Source organism: Xyrauchen texanus, chromosome 5 (assembly GCF_025860055.1).
Source record: "Xyrauchen texanus isolate HMW12.3.18 chromosome 5, RBS_HiC_50CHRs, whole genome shotgun sequence".
In the NCBI taxonomy this organism is placed as follows: domain Eukaryota; kingdom Metazoa; phylum Chordata; class Actinopteri; order Cypriniformes; family Catostomidae; genus Xyrauchen; species Xyrauchen texanus.
The window spans coordinates 11,344,792-11,365,026 of record NC_068280.1 but is presented as its reverse complement, the minus strand read 5'-3'; the positions used below and the strand labels follow the sequence as shown (position 1 = coordinate 11,365,026).

Genomic DNA, 20,235 nt, shown 5'->3' with positions numbered 1-20,235 from the left:
CTTGGTGAGCCAATTTGCTTATTCTGATCTTATTCTTTGTTTTTCCAGACCAGGTTTCCGTTGCGAGATCTGACAACATGGCAACTGTTATTTCACTCACCCTTAGGGTAGTACTGTCATTTAAAAAATAACATTATGTAGTACATTAGGTGCATAAGAATTAACAATTGCTATGCAAAATGACTTGAGTCCAGCAAACCCAACCTTTCAAACCTGGAATTTCTCAAGAGACATAAAACTAAGAGCTGACAACATGGTTCCCTAAAGTCTGGTATGGCCAAGATAAATTAGATGAACCACATCTGGCCAATAAAATGAACAAAAGAGATCTGTAGACCACAAAGACCTCTACCCGTCCATGTTATATATCAGGGAATACCCCCATGACATGACCAGCTAACCAGCTCTGCAAAAAAGACCCAAAGGGCAGAGGTAATGGGCAATAAAAGACATAGAGCTAAAGCAGGTTTCCTTGTGAGACCCTCCTGAATTACAATGAACAAAACAATGCCAATTTTATGACTCTATTCTGGAGAGTAACAAATTTTCTTGGCTCCAGATTATTCATGATACATCCTCTCTGATCATTATTCTGCAAACAGCAGCTAAAAAGAAGTCCCTTTGTTTCATTTATTTAGTAACCCCCGAATGCTTAAAAAATGAGACATTTCCTGTATCACATGACTATCATTATTGTTCAAGACACAGAGATTGAATAGACTGCAAACTAATGCTCATAATTTCAAATGTAAATATTTACTTAATAAGTGTATACTGATGTATCTCAGGACATCTCATCTTAATCCAGGAGAATTCACACAAAGTCACTTCGCTAAATTAATCCTGTAAAATGCACAGAATACCTAGCCTTGCTAGATAATTCTGAAAGTGACATTTATAACTGACAAAATTAAAGATTATAGCCTGATGTACCTTTTAAAATATGTGTAGTGATTTGTGATCACTTTTATAGCTGACATATCGATAATTATATTCTTTAACCTTGTGTTATTCATGGTAAAGCATATCATGTTTACTATCATTGATATTATTTCTGCATTTCAGAAATGTTTATGTTAATAATTTTTTTTATATATTCAGTTATATCCAAGATATAAAATGTATGGTTAAAACATGTACTATTTCGAGCAGGAATGTATGAATCCTTTACACAAAGGATTGTAAATCAACTTTGAAAAGGACAGACAAGTTGACCATGTGACTCTGAAAGCTGCCTCTGATTGGCTTAGAGCCTCTTTGGGGTGTGAACAAACCAAATGGGTTAAAAGGCCAGCTTGAAAAACCCCCAGTTGAGTTTCGAGTTCGCTGTGACGGGAGTCGTGGTGATCAGTCTTCCAATGCTGAATGCTTCGTTTCAAAGCCTCATCATCCATCGACACAACAGACAACAAACTATCCATAATCTTAACAGCGTGCAAACATTGACGGATCCACCCAAACTTTCTACAAGAGCCAAAGAACCAAGCAATGCAAGGAAACGCAATGGCACACAAGTACATCTCCCGACTTTTGCTGAAAGTGCTGGTGTATTATTTAAATATTTTGTGTAATCCGGTTGCAAATCGATTTAGCATCGAAGTATCAATGGTTCTTAAGGCATTGTCTACAGACTCCATAAAGTTCCTTTTCTCTGTATAGATCATTTAACTCAAGTCACTCTGTTCATTTCACTCACCAACCTTTTCCATGTTTGTATGTGTTAGATTAGTTTGTATATTTAGATTAGCAATAAAGTCAAAGGTAATTTGACTATGTTATACTTTGATAAATAATCTTGTCACTTGATTTTTTTTTTAATTCTTCAATCTTTTCTTAAAATATGTGATATTATTTTCAATAAGTGATGATAATAATATTACTCCAATAAGTGAATTAATCACAATTCCCTTATTATAGCTAATTCCTTACAAAAGAAATTGTGAGCAGATACAACGAGACATTGTTCTAACCGGTATCCATTTGGAACTTCTGAACTAAAAATACAGTTTTTGTAAAGAACAAACTGAAATTAAAAACATTTTGTTTTAGTTCCTGTGCATAAAAAAAAATAATGATATGTCAGGCATCAGTGCAAAAACAGCTTCCAATGTAACACTAGTTAAAAACAAAAGATTCAAAACAATACTATATTATAAAATGGAGAGTTCCAGATTAAAAATCTGAATGGTTGAGCAAGATTCGAAGCCATCATAAAATAGCTAATATTTGGTGTACACACTGAAGCAGAACACTCCTGTCTGTTTGGATTTTGTTTTACTGTATTTTAATTGCATGTTTTTTAGCTGGGGAAAAGTCTCTTTAAGGCAAGTCAGATCAAACAGTGGCCATTTTAGTATTGCTTCAGGGCAGCTATTTTCTCTTTCTGTATTAGATACATGTAGGATACAAGTCAGCTCCTATGTACTTGTATGGGGAAAGACTGAAATCACCAAAATAGTTGGTCATGATGACAATTATTAACGCTGTTTTTCAGGCTGGACCAGCTAATGCACATGCACATTCTCAAGTAAACTGATGCTGTCTCTATCAAAAAGGTGATTGGCTCTTTTTAATGTAAGGCGGGGCCTGGGGTGTGTCCCTAGAATTTGATTGGCCACCACAGGTGTCGCCCCAGATTATAAACTATGATTGGTCTTCTCACAACTCGGAGGGAGGCCATCAATAAAACTACATAGAACATTGCTAGTTTAAATTGGGGCAGGAAGCAGTGTCAAGAAATGACAGTTAATGAATAAATTGAGTGGACTGGGAGGAAACACTGTCCACAGTCATCCGAAATATAAATATGGTGTAAACATTCTCTGTAGATAGCACTGCATGTCAAATCTACGAGACCGCGACACTGAAGTGCACATGTGAAGCGAGCTTGATGAAATCAAGTGAGGGACCATTTCACTATAAACAATGGTTCAATTCACTGTACAATATGACAACAAGCACGATGATCTTCCGTCACGTCACCAGTGCTTGAAGGGAACTGGCAAGTACTGAATGAACTTTCGACATCCCTGTTTGAGCCGCTCGATGCAGTAAGCTTGAGGGCACTCTCTCTGAAGACCATGCTGTTACTCGTTTTGGCTTGGGTTTAATGTATTGGGGACCTATGGGCCTTGTTGGTCCATCTTTCTAGTTTAGAGTTTGGAACAGGATTGTCTATAGCCGTTCTCAAGCTGAAGAACAGTTAGGTGCCCAAGGTTTTGGCTACTCTTTTCAGAGGTAAAGTGGTAACCTCACCTACTTACTCTCCTTGTCTGTTTGAAATGGACGAGGTGCAGAGATGGCACATATTCTGTCCTATGAGGGCACTAAGCATAAACATTGACCGTACAAGTCAATTCAGGCTGACAGGTCAGCTTTTGTCTGCTTTGGAGGCCATTTAAAAGTTTTGGGTGTCTCCAATCATGGATGAACAGTGCTTCACTGCCGGGTATGTCTAGTGTCACTATATAAAATCATCTACCTCTTTTTCCTATTTGTCAATATAAAAGGAAGAGATTGTCAATGCCTTTTACTGAATCTACTGGCTTGTAGACATTGCTTTGTCCATATAAATGAGTAGCATGGCAAGATCGTATATGATTCCCATATTGTCAGCTACTTACACAATGTCAAAATGACCAACTTGAAAGGGAACTGTCTCATTTCGACTGTAAAAGTGGTTCTCTGAAAGGAGGGAACAAGAAGCTGCATAAGCTTGCCGCACTACTGAATTCTCACTGTTAAGGGACTGAGATGTGCTCTCCTCCCTTCAGTCAAAAAATCCTGAACAGTCCAGAACACTGTACAGTACATAATTTGGGTCTCTGGGACCCCAAACATAAAGGCAGAAAACTCAGTCTCAACAGAACATGAGTGGTAACATAGGAGCTTTTCTCACTGTTTTACTCTAAAGTAAGACTTCTGTCTGTGATATCCAGTCTTTCAATCTGTGGTCAGTGCTTATGTAGTTTACCCATAATTCTATTCCATCCATGCAGCATCAATCACTCCATCTATTTGACTTAAGTAAACCACATCCTACTTAACCTATCATTGATAATAACAGGATGATGGTGGACCTGGCTACACCGTCCAAACACAAGTTCATTTTATAGTTTATCTTCTGTTTTCAGACAAGTCTCCCCCTCCAATGGTGTAACAGCCCCCTTTAGATATTGAGTTTTGAGGACTGGAGATGCAAACTGGAAGAGCCATGTGAGAGGACAGTTAGATAAATGGCTTGAAGAGGGGCAGTGGTTATCTGCTCCAGTAATAGTTTTTTAATCTCTCCGACTCAAACGACTGCAGTTTTCTCGCTTTTTCTTTCATTCGCTCTCCCTTTTTTTTTTTTTTTTTAAAGCTGCGCTTATCTGCTTTGTAATGCAGGGTGCTGCCATGCCAATGACACAGACTGAATTGACTTTTAGTGGGAAGTAATTATGAATGCCTATTTATGTAATTATAGCTCATTTATGCATATTTAATGTTATACAGTGCATTAGTTGTTCATTTACTAATTCTTTAGAAATCAGTGATTGTGGTTTATTGAAGATACAAAATTTTGCATAAAGGGTAATTTATTGTGCTAAAGAAGAATATTACATCCTAGGGTTGTACGGTATATGGGTACTAACAAAATATATTGATACCAACTATTTTAAATGGTACAATATCATCTTGTTGGTAATTTCGATACCATACTCCAGTGTAGTGCTATTAGCAATATTTTACAGGATGGGACATTTTTTAGATGAAAACAATGACACTTTGAAAATGAATCAAATTAAAATCTCGTTATGGCCAAGTATGATCAATGAACAGCAGAAGGATGTAATTTTATTAAATTATATACAGTCTACATGCATTGAGATTTCGAATGAACCAGAGGTGTCCATGTGCTCTCTGTCTGATCATACTTTACACACACAAAGATACACAGAGTAGACTTGCCATGATATCAAAATTTTAACACAAGTGCAGTGTTCACGTTCAAACTGACTAATACCTGTATTAGCGCTGGTTGGGCACTGATTGGTTCTATGGGGCAGGGGCAGACTGGGACTAAAACGTGGCCCTGGACTTTCTGGCCTAGTGAGGCCCACCAAACCTGGCAAACAACACACCACACCATAACACGCCAGCTCATTAGATTTTCCAGCTCAATTTCAAATTTTGGTGTCAAAAAAAAAATTACATTCTATTGAAGTCTAGTCATGACAATGGGTCCCACCAGTGCAAAAATTGTCAAACCTTTAAACATATAAAACCACTATAAATGCGATGAGTTGATTTATTTAGAGAAAGCACTAAAAATAAGTACTTTATATATCAGGCAAATAACAGGTCAAAAAACATTTTCTTTTCATTAAAATGTTTGCTGATTTTATTTACCCAACTGTTATTGTATTTGTTGTAACTAGTGATTATTCAGAACTCATCTTATAATTAATATGCTGTTTTTGGCTGTCACCATTATTGTGATTTGTATGTCAAATAATGTGGTCCACACGAGGTACGGAGTTAATGTGCACACACAGATATGCTCTCCATTGTGCAAGTAATTTAAAAATAAAAGTAATTATATTGGCTTGCCTTCCGAGTTTATAAAATGTTCACTTTGTTATGAAGTTCGCGCAGGCATTTTGGAGCCCAGGGCGGCCACCTACATCACATTACCCAAAAGTCCACCGAGAAAATGCCCGGTGCTACCTATGGCCAGTTCGCCCCTGCTATGGGGTAATTTTCATTAAGCAATAGCCTAAAAAATAATGCAAGGCAGCTTTATTTCGAACTTTGAACCTGTGTTATTATAGTTAATGAAAGCTGAAACTAAAGACAAGAAACATTTTCATTAACAAAAATAAAAACGTCCTGGTTACTTCTGTAACCTCCATTCCCTGATAGAGAGAACGAGATGTTGTGTCGATGAAGTGACACTAGTGGTTGCTCTTGGGAGCACGAGATACCTCTGATCTTTGATAAAAGGCCAATGGGAATTGGCGAGTGGTATTTGCATGCCACTCCCCTGGACATAAGGGTATATAGCATGGGACGTGCATACCGCTCATTCAGGTTTTGTGCTGAGAAGGCAAAAAAAAGTTCCTGGCCATTTCAGCAGGTAGTTCAGCATGGGGAAGAAACCGTGGAGACCACACCCCGCCCAGAGAGAGAGGGGGGTATTTCAAGTGGAGATACGTCACGTGGTCTTGCCAAGTCTAGTAGGAAGTATTTCATTTCAGAAATCCCATGGTAGGTCCTACCCAATGGGGGAAGAGGCTCTACAAACATGGTGACTGGGGCAGAGGGGCTTCTGCCCAAGGAAGACATAGTTTACCAACAGGAAAACGTTCTCAGCAGAATATACGTAGCAAGGGGTTACCTACGGTTACCTGCTAAGACACAGGATTTTTAGAATCTCGCAAAGGTGTTGGGTGTAGCCAACTGCCTGCCACATCACATACTGTTACACCCCTATTAGGCAGCAAAGACGGTGACAGGTCCACCTGCACTTGACCCATGTGTGTGCAGTTTGATTGAAATCAAACACAATCCCTTGATGATAGCCTTCCCTGCTTTCTTCACAGCCATTGGATACAATTATTTTAAGACATTTTAGATTATTTTCCAGTGAGATATTGAGTTTATATAGTGACTTTGCTGATGTAAACATGTCAATTCAAGTCAATTTGATTTGTATAGCACCTTTGACAACACACATGGTTTCAAAGCAGCTTTACAGAAGATCAGCATTAACAGATGATAAAACTGTAATGTCTATAAAGTCGATGAATCATCATTGTGTAATTAGATAAAATACGATTCTTAATCGTGTTTAAAAATAATTAAATAATAGTTGTATTAATAACTCCAGTGAGCAAGCTGTAGGCGACTGTGGCAAGGAACACAAAACTCCATAAGATGTAGATTAATGGAGAAAAATAACCTTGGGAGAAACCAGACTCACTGTGGGGGCCAGATCTCCTCTGGCTAACATCATGAATATAATGTAAATATTACTTATGTATAGTTAAAGTCATGGTTTAAAATTATTAAAATATGTAAGTGATAAGGGTCATTGATTAAACATAGATTGTGTTTGAACTGTAAGATTAATGACCAAAGACTTTGAAGTCCATCTTGATTAATTGCAGAAGTTCACAGATGCAATTGTCCTTGTTAATTGGCTGATGAAGGCTTTTGTTGGCAATAGTTAGTCTATGCATTCCATTTCAAGATCGTAGTCCATCAATAGGCCGAGGTGATTCAGGTTGGAGTTGGCACCAGTTCATCCTCTGAAGTCCATCATAATAGACTGAAGTGATGTTAGGCTGGCACCGGCTGCATTTAGTCATCATCATTCAGCGACACGTAGCAGTGGAGTCCAACACGAAGCAGGAATGGAGCTGGATCCAGCCGGTTCTGGTGACCTCAGGATAGGAGTCCCGAGGTTGAGACATGGAAACAAATAAAATAATATTAGCATAGATGCATTACATTTATTGCAGAGTTAGAGATCATGCTCAATGTTTCTGGTTTCTGGTTCCGGCAGACCCAACTAAAGCAGCCTAATTGTGGGTTGGAGGATAAATTAGGTGTATGCCGGGCTAAATAGATGAGTCTTTAGTCTAGACTTAAACTGAGAGAGTGTGTCTGCATCTCGAACAATGTTAGGGAGACTATTCCATAGTTTAGGAGCCAAATATGAGAAGGATCTACCTCCTTTTGTATGATTTTGATTTGAACATTACTGTTGCTACTCTAGAAAAAAAATATTATTTAAATGTATATGTATATATATATATATATATATATATATATATATATAGAGAGAGAGAGAGAGAGAGAGAGAGAGAGAGCAATTATTTAGTAAAAAAAAAAAAAAAAATCATTAAAGGGTAACTAAACCCCTGCTCAGAGTCTGACTCCACCCACTAGCAATATTTGAAAAATGCTCGAAAAGTGGGCAGACCCCAGCGGGGATAGAGGGGACGAACCGAGGGCAGGGCTGAGCGGGGGGGGATGGGGCGTGCACCTGAGACCCGTAGTGACAGATTAATTGACAGCTGCTGTCAGACTCTAAAATGGAGAGTGACTGGAGTGACGCAAGTAGCTTTGCCACGGAGCGGTCTTTTGAAGTCGAGGACCTTTCTCCCCCAACTTCACCTGAAGTGGAGGAGGGTGAATTGTCTGTGGACACAGGGCCGGAGCCATATCAATTTGAGCCGCTGGCTCAAACTGCGGTTTTAACTCCCTGTTGAGCATCCGAGTGCGCATTCACTTTCACTCGCGTGCAGGAAAAACAAACGAAACGCTGTTCAGTGATGTTTATCCTTTTAGCAGGATTTTTATTTAGCAAGCTTCACTTGAACATAACATCAGTTAGCTGTTCTCTCAACTTAGAAGAATGTGATGTAAAGCGTAACGTCATCATGTACAAAACCGTATACCTCAAAATAAAACTATACAGGTAGTCAATACCGTAATACAATGTATAAGGGTGCACTACGTTTAACACTCCCGCGATCGCTAACAGCGTTTGTCTACCCCAGAGGATTAACTTTAGCCTAACCATAAATTGTGATTCAAATATATATGATCACTCACCTCAAGACGCCGCTGAGGTGGTGGAGTCCATGCAGGAGGAGCAGCGTTTGGCACTGCGTCAGCTTTCAGCTGAGCTGTTTGGGGAAGCCCATTTCCACCTCCATTGCATTGGAGAAGCAATCCCGCATAAAATGCAGTTTGCACACTCCTCCAGCTCTAGGCAGGAACTCGTGGTCTTCCAGAACAAGGACGTGCAACCCCTGGCCTAATTTCCAAGTCTGCTGGAAAGCTATACAGTCCAGCAGTGCTGTTGCAACCAGAAACACTACACCTACGTACCATCCTGACCACTGTACTAAATACAGATAATCTACGCTAACTTGAAGCTATCCTAACTGATGCAATACTATGCTACTAACTAACTATGCTTCTAACAATACTACACTAACAAATATGCTAATTAACTACCTAGGCTACACGAAATAATCTAAATAACTATATAAATGCTATGCTAAATAGATGCTAAAATACTCTATCCTGATCGTTTTCAATACTCGCAATTCCAACTCCTGACTCGCTACAGTGGTTTTGACGAAACGAGATGGTTTTTATACTGCCATGGGCGTGGTAGCTCGTACCAAGGGCGTGGTGAGCTGGAACCTGCTTACGTCAGCTGTCACCGCTTACGTCACGAAGTACCGCAAACAGCCAATAGGAAAATTCAACTGCAGTAGCCACCGTTCAACCTGAAGAGGGCAGCACTCAGACGTTTTTACACCACATATTGTAGAATTAAAACACTTTATACACAAATGTCAAAAAAATTACTTGAATCAATGACCAGTACTAATAAAGCCCCATTCTTACAGATCATTAACTAAAAAAAGTTGGTTTAGGGTTTAGTTACCCTTTAAGAGTAAGACAACGTTCTTTATTAGAATATTCGTTTTTTGTTTCCAGGTTGGCAATGAGCAAGCACAAGCACTCCGCACAGTTCAACTCCCTCCCCCCATTTGGAAAATGTTGTCCCCCTGTCCATAGATCCTGATGGTGGCCCTTCATACAAATAAACTGCACTTTCACCTATTCTTATTGAACCCCCCCACCCCAAAGTGTCACTGATAGTAAGAAGAAAGTCCTACTAAACTAAGGCTAAATCTGAAAAATATGTTGTTTGAGCAAGTAGCAAGCAGGGTGTAAAGTAATGATATACAAACACTCACATTTCTGTAATGAACTACTTTTTCCCAAAAAAGGTACTTTAAGTATTTAAAAAAATGTATACTTTTACTTGAGTAAATTTGAAGTGCTGTAACTATACTTTTACTGTGCTATTTTCTCACCGTTTGTGTTCGCTACTTCCCTGTCATGATTTTATTTTTATCTATCAACATGATTGGCTAAGGAGAGTCTTGTGACTCTCGTCAAATCAAATCACACATAAAAAACTTGAATGGCAGCTGCAGATCTGGCGCCAACTGTGAAGAATGCCTCAAGCACAGTTTATAGCTGAACATCACAGCAGCACCCGAAAGGGCTTTTCGCGTGAGTTTAACTTGCTCAAGCCATATATCAGCATTAATCCTGCCTCTAATTTGAAGAAACCTATCGAAGTAAATTTAATATTTCTGCTGACTAGATTCTGTGTGTCTATAACATAGCCTGCAATTGAACTATCTATCAATGAGATTATTGGGTTTGATGTGAGAGATTGAGGCAATGCTATCAATAGGCCTGGATGATAAAACAATCTTGATGTTTATCTGAAAAAAGAAAAGAGATTTCCTCGATCAAACTTTTGAATAATTTTCTATATTTAGCCTATGTTCTACATCAAGGACTAGGGTGTTCATTACATCAGTTTCGATAGCAAGAGCACCACTGGTTTGTTGATCTAGCTGAAATATGAAAGATTTATTTTTATTTCCTGATTTCTGTAGCTGTGTACTGTTTGATTGACAGGCAGCTAATGTCTGAGTGCTAATGTTTGCACCTAAATGATCAAATACAATGTATAATTCCCCCAATGCCTGTCTTCGTGAGGATTTAATGTAAACACAGTAATTTATGTCTAAAGTGTATTTAAACAGTGGGACAAAATCAAGTATTTGTATCAAAATGAGTGTATATGGAACTGAATTTGGCACTGTCTAGTAGGCTATGTCACATAAAGGCTATTAATTAAACAACATTAACAAGGAAATTAGAAAACCACTCACTACTTTTGGCCGAAAACTTGAGTAGCTTTCAAAGTATTAATGTAATAGAATAAAAAAGTGATATTTATAATAATAATATTATTTTAATAATATTGTTAGTCTTTTTTATAATAACGATCCCTGATGTAGATAGTGTGTTAACTGGTATAATAAATTACCAGGAAAGTAGATACGTAAGCAATAAGGTACGAGAGGCTGTGCTGTATCGTGAATAAGTAACGGCTGAAGGGCGTTGTTAGGCACGACGCGAAGCAGAGTTTATAAAACGGTTACCACACAATATTAAAGAAAAAAAAATTTATTAGCGGAAATTTCATGAAGTTAAATCAATAAAAGCATTCCTTCCGCTAGAAAAAAATAGTCCCTGACCGTGAACAACAACGTTCCAATATGTAATATGCATGAAAGCTCAAATAAAAACAACAAACCGTTGCGGAATGAGTCTGGAAAGAGTTCTCGGATCCCCTCTTTTCCTCTACATCCGAAGTGTAACTGCACGTCAAACCAGACATTGTTTATGAGTCCTTCAGGTGTGTAAGGATTAAGCCCATTGGACAGTTTTATGGTGCTGAAATCTTTAGTAGAAATCGGTGTGTGATGCTCCGTTTTATCACGACCCTCTCTTCTCATTGTATTTACGACTCCAATGAAAACATTATTGGATGAGGTGAATTCGCTGTCTCTCATCAGACACCAGGACAAACTCAAAGGTGGATCATTCAGGAATCTGTTCAGACCCGCACGTAATGCTACATAGCTACTGATCCCATATTTTTCGCCTTTGGAGCTTCTGACAGTTCCGTAGAAGTCACAGAGAAGTTGAGTTCCATCTTGGTGATTTGTTTAAAATCAATGCTGCAACCCTTTTCACTACACCAGTCACCGAAGCATTTCACTGCCCATTGGGTTTGCTGCACGGTATTTTTTTCATTACGAGTCTTCTCGAATGTATCAATGTTACATTTCAGCACTTCAGCATGACGGCTCATATTTGTAGAAGTCTCTACAAATTGTTCCTCAAACCACTTATCCATCGTCATGCCACCAAGTAAATCGAAATTTACTTTAAACATTTTAGCCTTTTTAATTCTTACGTTTTTTTCTATGTTTATGTTGATACGTGTGGTTGCTAAGGGTGTTGCTAATGGCGCAGTGATAAATAGAACCGTTGGGTGAAGCGGTCATAGCCGTGTTTTATCGTGAATAAAGCACAGCTATTGACCAATCAGAATCAAGGATTGGAACTAACCGTTTTATAAGATAAAATAATGTATAATTATGCTTAGCCTTTATAAAGATATACAGTGGGTACGGAAAGTATTCAGACCCCCTTAAATTTTTCACTCTTTGTTATATTGCAGCCATTTGCTAAAATCATTTAAGTCCATTTTTTTTCCTCATTATTGTACACACAGCACCCCATATTGACAGAAAAACACAGAATTGTTGACATTTTTGCACATTTATTAAAAAAGAAAAACTGAAATATCACATGGTCCTAAGTATTCAGACCCTTTGTTCAGTATTTAGTAGAAGCACCCTTTTGATCTAATACAGCCATGAGTCTTTTTGGGAAAGATGCAACAAGTTTTTCACATCTGGATTTGGGTTTCCTCTGCCATTCCTCCTTGCAGATCCTCTCCAGTTCTGTCAGGTTGGATGGTAAACGTTGGTGGACAGCCATTTTCAGGTCTCTCCAGAGATGCTCAATTGGGTTTCAGTCAGGGTTCTGGCTGGGCCATTCAAGAACAGTCACGGAGTTGTTGTGAAGCCACTCCTTCGTTATTTTAGCGGTGTGCTTAGGGTCATTGTCTTGTTGGAAGGTGAACCTTCGGCCCAGTCTGAGGTCCAGAGCACTCTGGAGAAGGTTTTCGTCCAGGATATCCCTGTACTTGGCCGCATTCATCTTTCCCTCGATTGCAACCAGTCGTCCTGTCCCTGCAGCTGAAAAACACCCCCACAGCATGATGCTGCCACCACCATGCTTCACTGTTGAGACTGTATTGGACAGGTGATGAGCAGTGCCTGTTTTCTCCACACATACCGCTTAGAATTAAGGCCAAAAGTTCTATCTTGGTCTCATCAGACCAGAGAATCTTATTTATCACCATCTTGGAGTCCTTCAGGTGTTTTTAGCAAACTCCATGCGGGCTTTCATGTGTCTTGCACTGAGGAGAGGCTTCCGTCGGGCCACTCTGCCATAAAGCCCCGACTGGTGGATGGCTGCAGTGATGGTTGACTTACTACAACTTTCTCCCATCTCCCGAATGCATCTCTGGAGCTCAGCCACAGTGATCTTTGGGTTCTTCTTCACCTCTCTCACCAAGGCTCTTCTCCCCCGATAGCTCAGTTTGGCCGGACGGCCAGCTCTAGGAAGGGTTCTGGTCATCCCAAACGTCTTCCATTTAAGGATTATGGAGGCCACTGTGCTCTTATGAACCTTAAGGGCAGCAGAATTTTTTTTGTAACCTTGGCCAGATCTGTGCCTTGCCACAATTCTGTCTCTGAGCTCTTCAGGCAGTTCCTTTGACCTCATGATTCTCATTTGCTCTGACATGCACTGTGAGCTGTAAGCTCTTATATAGACAGGTGTGTGGCTTTCCTAATCAAGTCCAGTCAGTATAATCAAACACAGCTGGACTCAACTGAAGGTGTAGAACCATCTCAAGGATGATCAGAAGAAATGGACAGCACCTGAGTTAAATATATGAGTGTCACAGCAAAGGGTCTGAATACTTAGGACCATGTGATATTTCAGTTTTTCTTTTTTAATAAATGTGCAAAAATGTCAACAATTCTGTGTTTTTCTGTCAATATGGGGTGCTGTGTGTACAATAATGAGGGAAAAAAATGAACTTAAATGATTTTAGCAAATGGCTGCAATATAACAAAGAGTGAAAAATTTAAGGGGGTCTGAATACTTTCCGTACCCACTGTATATAAACAGTATCATCAAATTGTGCATCATGCATTAGAATGAGAGCACAATCATTTTTGTCATAAAAGATAAAAGAACTAAATCAATGTTGAACATTGTATCTCAGAAGGAGGACGTGTCCCCCCATGTGCTACTTAAAGAAATAATTCACACACAAATGAAAATTATCTTATCATTTACTCACCCTCATGCCATCTGTTTATGACTTTCTTTTTTCAGAACACAAATTAAGATTTTTAGAAGAATATTTCAGCTCTGCAAGTTCATTCAATGTAAGCGAAGGGGTGCCAACATTGACAAAAAGCAGCATAAAAGTAATCCAAAAGACTATTTTGGTTAAATCCATGTCTTCAGAAGTGATATTATAGGTGTGGGTGAGAAACAGATCAATATGTAAGTCTATTGACTGAGCAGGGAGGATAATTTATTGTAAAATTTTTTTAATATTGATCTGTTTCTCACCCAACCTATCATATCTCTTCTGAAGACATGGATTTAACCACTGGAGTTACATGGACTAGGCTACTTTCATGCTTGTGTGATTTTTGAAGCTTCAAAATTTTGGCACCCGTTCACTTGCATTGTATGAACCAAAAGAGATGAGATATTCTTTTAAAATAATGTAATTTTTGTGTTTTGCTGAAGAAAGAAAGTCATACACATCCGGGATTGCATAAGGGTGAGTAAATGATGAGACAGTTTTCATTTTTGTGGGAATTATTCCTTTAAAGACCGATGTGGCCCCTATACCAAACCACTGATCTACCCCCTCTATTGTGTGTGACATAACACACCAAGTGTACCTGCTTTTTTAGTGGGTTTTTATATTGTTTTGTTTTTTGCATTCCCTACATGTTTTATGCGCAATAGTAACACTCTCTGTCGGCATTAAGGAACATTTTGACTTGTTTCATACATTATGATATTGAAAATAACTTTACATATTTTCATTTCTGTAATCATGTAGCCCTTTTATTTTTTTAAATCAGATTAATTTAGTGTTTACAGCAGGGGTGTCAAACTCAAATACTAAAAAATTGCTATAAGTCAAGGGCCGGACAGGTTAAACGTTTATTGAAAACTTATTGAAACAACGTATTATTATTATGAACCTGAAACCAACAAGGCCTATATATTATTGCCTATAAAACAACATTAATTAGGAAATAAAAGAAATAAAATTAATAAATAAAATCAGTTTCACTAATTTCTTATGGTTATTTACAAAAGTTATTTACTTCAAAGGAAAATCAAATGTCCTATAGCAAGAGAAAGAAAAAATGCAAAAATGAAACTGCATTAAAGACTGAAAATGCGTCAAAGCACCGCTTGCTGCTCTGCTCATTGGTCTGAGCCAGATGCTTGGTGTCTCATCTTGGATACAAGTTCATCAATGTCTGGGGTCAGGCTCTGAAATGAGGAAATCCTCAGGATTGAGTGAAGGTGTTCATCAGTAAGACGAGTCCTGTGTGAAGTTTTGTTTATCTTCATCAAAGAGAAGAGTTGTTCACACAAGTATGTGCTGCCAAACATAGAGAGCGTTTGAGCAGCCTGGGAGCGCATCTGGGGCATTGTATTGGGGATGAAACGTGGAAACTCTGCAGCACACACAGACTCATATTTTGCCTTCAGTGTGTCACTACATTGGAGCTCAATCAGCTCCATTTGGAGGTTTGATCGTGTGCTTTCCACATCGGCTGTAAATGGATTACTGAGCAGTTCAAACCTGCTTTTTTGAGCTTCAAAATCGGCAAATCGCCATGTGAACTCAGCACCAAGTATGCCGAGTTTTAAATCTTTGGCTCTGATAAAGTTAACCGTTTTTTTTATGATGCTCATCACATGTTCCATTTTCAAGGCTTTGCCACACAAGGATTCCTGGTGTATGATGCAGTGATAAGCTGTCAGCTCACCTGTGACGTTTTCCTCCTGCATCTTTTCTCGGATCCTCCCCACCAATCCACTTTTTTGACCGCACATCGCAGGCACTCCATCTGTTGTCAGTCCCACAAGTTTATCCCAAGGCAACCCCATTTTATCTACACATCTGGACACCTCTTCAAAGATATCTTTCCCCGTAGTTGTGCCATGCATTGAGTGTAATCCCAATAACTCTTCTGTTACGCACAGGCTTGAGTCCACTCCACGGATGAAAATTGACAGCTGGGCAGTATCAGAAGTGTCGGTGCTCTCATCCACAGCAAGGGAGTATGCTATGAAATCGTTTCCCTTTCTCACAAGCTGTTGTTGGAGATTGGTAGCAAGGTGAGGCACACGATCAGCAACAGTGTTTCGGCTCAGGCTCACATTTAAAAATGCTTGCCTTTTTTCTGGGCACACGGCGTCGCAAACTTTAATCATGCAGTTTTTGACAAATTCCCCCTCGCTAAAGGGCCTGGCTGATTTTGCGACCTCTGCTGCCACAATAAAACTGGCCTTAACAGCAGCCTCGCTTTGTGATTTGGCTTTAGTGAACATAGCCTGCTGTGACACCAGACTTCTTTTTAACTCTTCTACCTTCTGTAGCCTTTGTGTCGTGTCCAGATGCTTGTATTTGTCGTGGTGCTTCGTTTCATAGTGTCTTCTTATGTTGTATTCTTTCATTACAGACACGCTGTCTCCGCACAGGAGACACACAGCTTTTCCCTTTACATCCGCGAACATATACTGTGACTCCCACCTGTCCTGAAAACCCCTGTTTTCAAAGTCCACCTTTCGTTTAGCCATTTTTTTGGGAGAGAGTTAGTTGATTATTGTGGTACGCTTTCGCGGTAATGTTTCCATGGTGACGCGTCATTGCTTGTGACGTGACACAGCGCAACCACACAGCACTGAATATATAGATCAGTGCGCTGAATGAATGACGATCTGCTTATGTAATTTTTCCTTTTTTATTCAAAATAAATAATTCATCCTCTCTCTATGTGCTCAGCTCCCACTGGCTCCCACGTAATTCGAACCGATATACCGGCGGGCCAGCTCTAAAAATAAATACATTTTGTCATGCGGGCCAAAGATAATTAAGTTGCGGGCCGGTTGTGGCCCGCGGGCCTTGAGTTTGACACATATGGTTTACAGTATCATAGATAAGTGATGTATTTTAAAACGTGTCAATCACAAACACCTATAAAATACCTATATTTTTTATTCTTTCTGGCAAACAGCCATAAAAGGGAATGCAAATTATGGCATGTGTGCTACATTAAATAGGAGCATAGATTTTTTTTTTTTAAAGGGGCATAGCGTTGCGCTACCCTTTTACTCTTACTTGAGTAGGTTTTAGGACAGGTACTTTTACTTGAGTGTTATTTTTCAGTAATCTTTCTACCCCTGGTAGCAAGTAAGTAGCACATTAGCATGGGCCTAATTTTCTTAGTTTACGGATGTGGCATTGAAAGTTGCATTGCATGGGGGCATGCTGGTTGTGATGTCACATAAATAATACACAACCTAATGCAGTAATGTTCATCGTGGTAAGATTTGTATGTTCACATCCTGTGCTGATTCACTTCAGTTGTATAATGTTTTCATAAATAACTAAATGTGAGGTATTGGTCTTGAAGTCAGTTTTTAGTCAATCTCTTGCTCATTTCCAAGTCAAAATTGCTTTTTAAAATGTATGTGAAGACAAATGCATCTTTTCTATTCTAATCTGTTCTATAAAGTGATGGTGACAAACAAATTTATGACACTTATGCTTCTTCGGGACTGCTCTACATTGTTGAGTAGCAACAAAAAAGTTTAGATTAGTGGACAGAAAACATGGGCCCTGACAACTATTTCAATCTTTAAATCACATACTAACACTGATGCGCACTCAGTGATGGGATTCGAAAACAAGGGTTTCAGGCATCTTTGGAATTTTTTAGAAAATGATCTAAAATGTTGTTCAAACATTCTACAATTTAAATACAAGAATAAACAGAAAATACTTAATTTATATAAATATGATTGTAAAAATTTATAAAATTACAACAACAATGGTCTCGTTGTCATCATTCCATCATTGTTGTTTTTGTTTGTTTAGTGTTGTGTAAGCAGAATTAATAATACAAAAATAAATAAAAAAAAAAAAAAAAGGAAAATTGTTAAAATTGAAAGTAGATTATCTGGTCTGGACTATTTTGTTATTTTTTGTTGTTGTTATCTTTTGTCATGTTGGTGAGGTCATCTAATTTGTACATTTTTTTATTATAAGAATGGGGTAGGAGTTTATAAGATTTTTTTTTTCTTCTTCCTACTCCTGTTCTTTTTGTCATGGAATGTATTTTTGTTGTGTTTGTTGGAGTTGTTAAATTGCTGTTGTGGCATTTTGTGTTGCATTACCATGAAAAGAGAATACATAAATAAATGAAATGAAATCCTGCAGCATTGATTACTGACTATGGTACACAGCATTAGCCAACAGCTAGATATTTTCTCTAAATGAAATTCATGCTAACATCCATATTATCCCTCACTCCCTCTCTAAGTTGTTAAAGTCATCATTGTAATTTTTTGTGTAAAAATCAAGTGTTGAATAGTTTTTTGGGGAAAGCTCCATGTAGTCTCTGATCTCTGCTGTTCTGATTATGTCTAAGTTGTGGTGGGGGCGTGGTCGAGCACCGATTTGTGAATGGAGAACGAGTTCAGTAGATGAGCTGTAAGGGTTGCTGTGAGAGCTGGAGGGAGATAAACAAGAGTTATTGTTATCATTGAGCTATGGAATGTTTTATTTGTTGGTGTGTGCGCTGGATTAAAGAGTGAAAAGAAAGGACTCTAAAGAGTGTGAGCTGATTCCCACTTCCTCATTTAACCCTTGTCCTGTTCCTACTTCCCGGAAATAGAAATCTGTCCCCCCTAAACTGGCTCCCCAATCCTGGGACTCTTTGAACCTGCCAATTCCCCCTGTTCACGGAGATGTTCGCAGATGGTGTGCGTCATGCCGTGAATAAAAGCTGGTGAATCCGCCGGCCACCCCAAGAGCACCCCTTCCCTTGATTGAGGTCCCCTTCGGACGAATTGGTATGGACCTTGTCGGGATATTAGACTGAATATTAGACTGTAGGTTGCAAGGAGATGTGTTCTCGCCTTTTCCCTGTTGTACGAATCTTCAAGAGCACCATGGTTGGGGGGGTAGTGGTACGCATTCATCCCTTCTGATTACCCAAACACACAAAAAAAATTTATTCGGGAAGGATTTAAAGGCCATGCTGAATATCACAGTAACAGGGCCAGCCCGGTCATGTTGGTTCCAAAGAGTGACTGCTTGGTCCATTTCATTGTGGATTATAGATAAGTCAATGCAGTGTCTAAGCTTGATGCGCACCCGATGCCTCGAATTGATGAATTGCTTGATCGATTAGGTGCAGCTCGCTTTTATCCGACACTGGACTTGACAAAGGATATTGGCAGATCCCCTTAACTCCCATTTCCCGTGAAAAGACGGTATTTTCCACACCATTTGTATTAAACCAATTTGTGCACTTGGCGGGAGGAAGTACGGTATCTGGGCTTCCACTTGGGTCACGGACAGGTGCAGCCCTAAATTGATAAGACTGCAGTGATTGCAGCCTGCCCGGGACCTAAGACTAAAAAGGAGGAGAGACAGTTCCTGGGGCTGGCTTGCTATTACTGTAGGTTTGTGCCTAACTATTCAACTGTCACCAGCCCACTGCCTGATCTAAATAAAAAGGAGGCAACTTATCTGGTCCAGTGGATGGAGCTGTGTCACCAGGCGTTAACGCAAGGGAAAGCTGCACTTTGTAGCGGGCTGCCATTATACTCTCCTGATTTTTCTCTCCCTTTTGTTTCACAGACCGACGTGTTGGACAGGGGATTGTTGCCGTGTTGTCCCAGTTGGTTGAGGGGGAGGAGCGCCCAGTGCTGTACATCAGCTGGAATCTCTAGGCACCTTCGAGAAGCAGTGTCTTGCCATCAAGTGAGTGGTCCTGACCCTTATTACCTCCTGGGATAGACCTTCACCCTCTACGTCTTTCTATAAAGTATCCTGTGGAAAAACAAAAACTGGGTTTGTGGAAAACATAGGTTGTGGAGATTAGATGTATCATAAGACCATATAAAACTACAGCCCATTGAATGGAATATATGAATATCCCTCATAACCTTATTTCCATGCATGTTAAATTTAACTATGCCATTTACAAGGACTAAGGTCTGTACTAAGTTGCCAGCTACGCTCTTTAGTTGTGCAATTATCAATTATATTCTGAAAAAGTTGAAAATTGAAAAATAGTTGGTCAGATTATCTTGCTAAAAATATGACGGCCCGCGGGCGGTTAAGTAGACATACTATGCGATGTACACATGCCACAAATCTTTGGAAAGCTAAGATTCTTGTGATTCTATTGATGCAAACCATTTCAAGATATAATCACAACAGCAGGTACAATCAGTGTCTTTTTCTGACCACCACCATCTAAACAAGCAATAACAAAACTGAGGCAACTCACCTATGAAGCCTCATATTACTGCACTGATCAATAACATCCCGACAAAAACACTCTTGTTACATTGGAGGTCCAAGGTCCAAAC

General features: G+C 39.2%; 2 protein-coding genes across 2 annotated transcripts in view; both read right to left on the bottom strand.

Moving 5' to 3' along the window:
* Nucleotides 1-20,235, bottom strand: part of LOC127643739 (uncharacterized) — a 445,020-nt gene that overhangs the window by 147,599 nt on the left and 277,186 nt on the right. The window lies entirely within an intron of this gene.
* On the bottom strand, nt 15,043-16,433 carry LOC127644117 (general transcription factor II-I repeat domain-containing protein 2-like). The gene has a single exon (XM_052127138.1). The coding sequence runs from the start codon at nt 16,426-16,428 to the stop codon at nt 15,043-15,045; it is 1,386 nt and encodes a 461-aa protein (XP_051983098.1). The 5' UTR covers nt 16,429-16,433.

Coding starts and splice junctions, on each gene's coding strand:
- LOC127644117 (XM_052127138.1), bottom strand. CDS start 16,428: ATGGCTAAACGAAAGGTGGACTTTGAAAACAGGGGTTTTCAGGACAGG.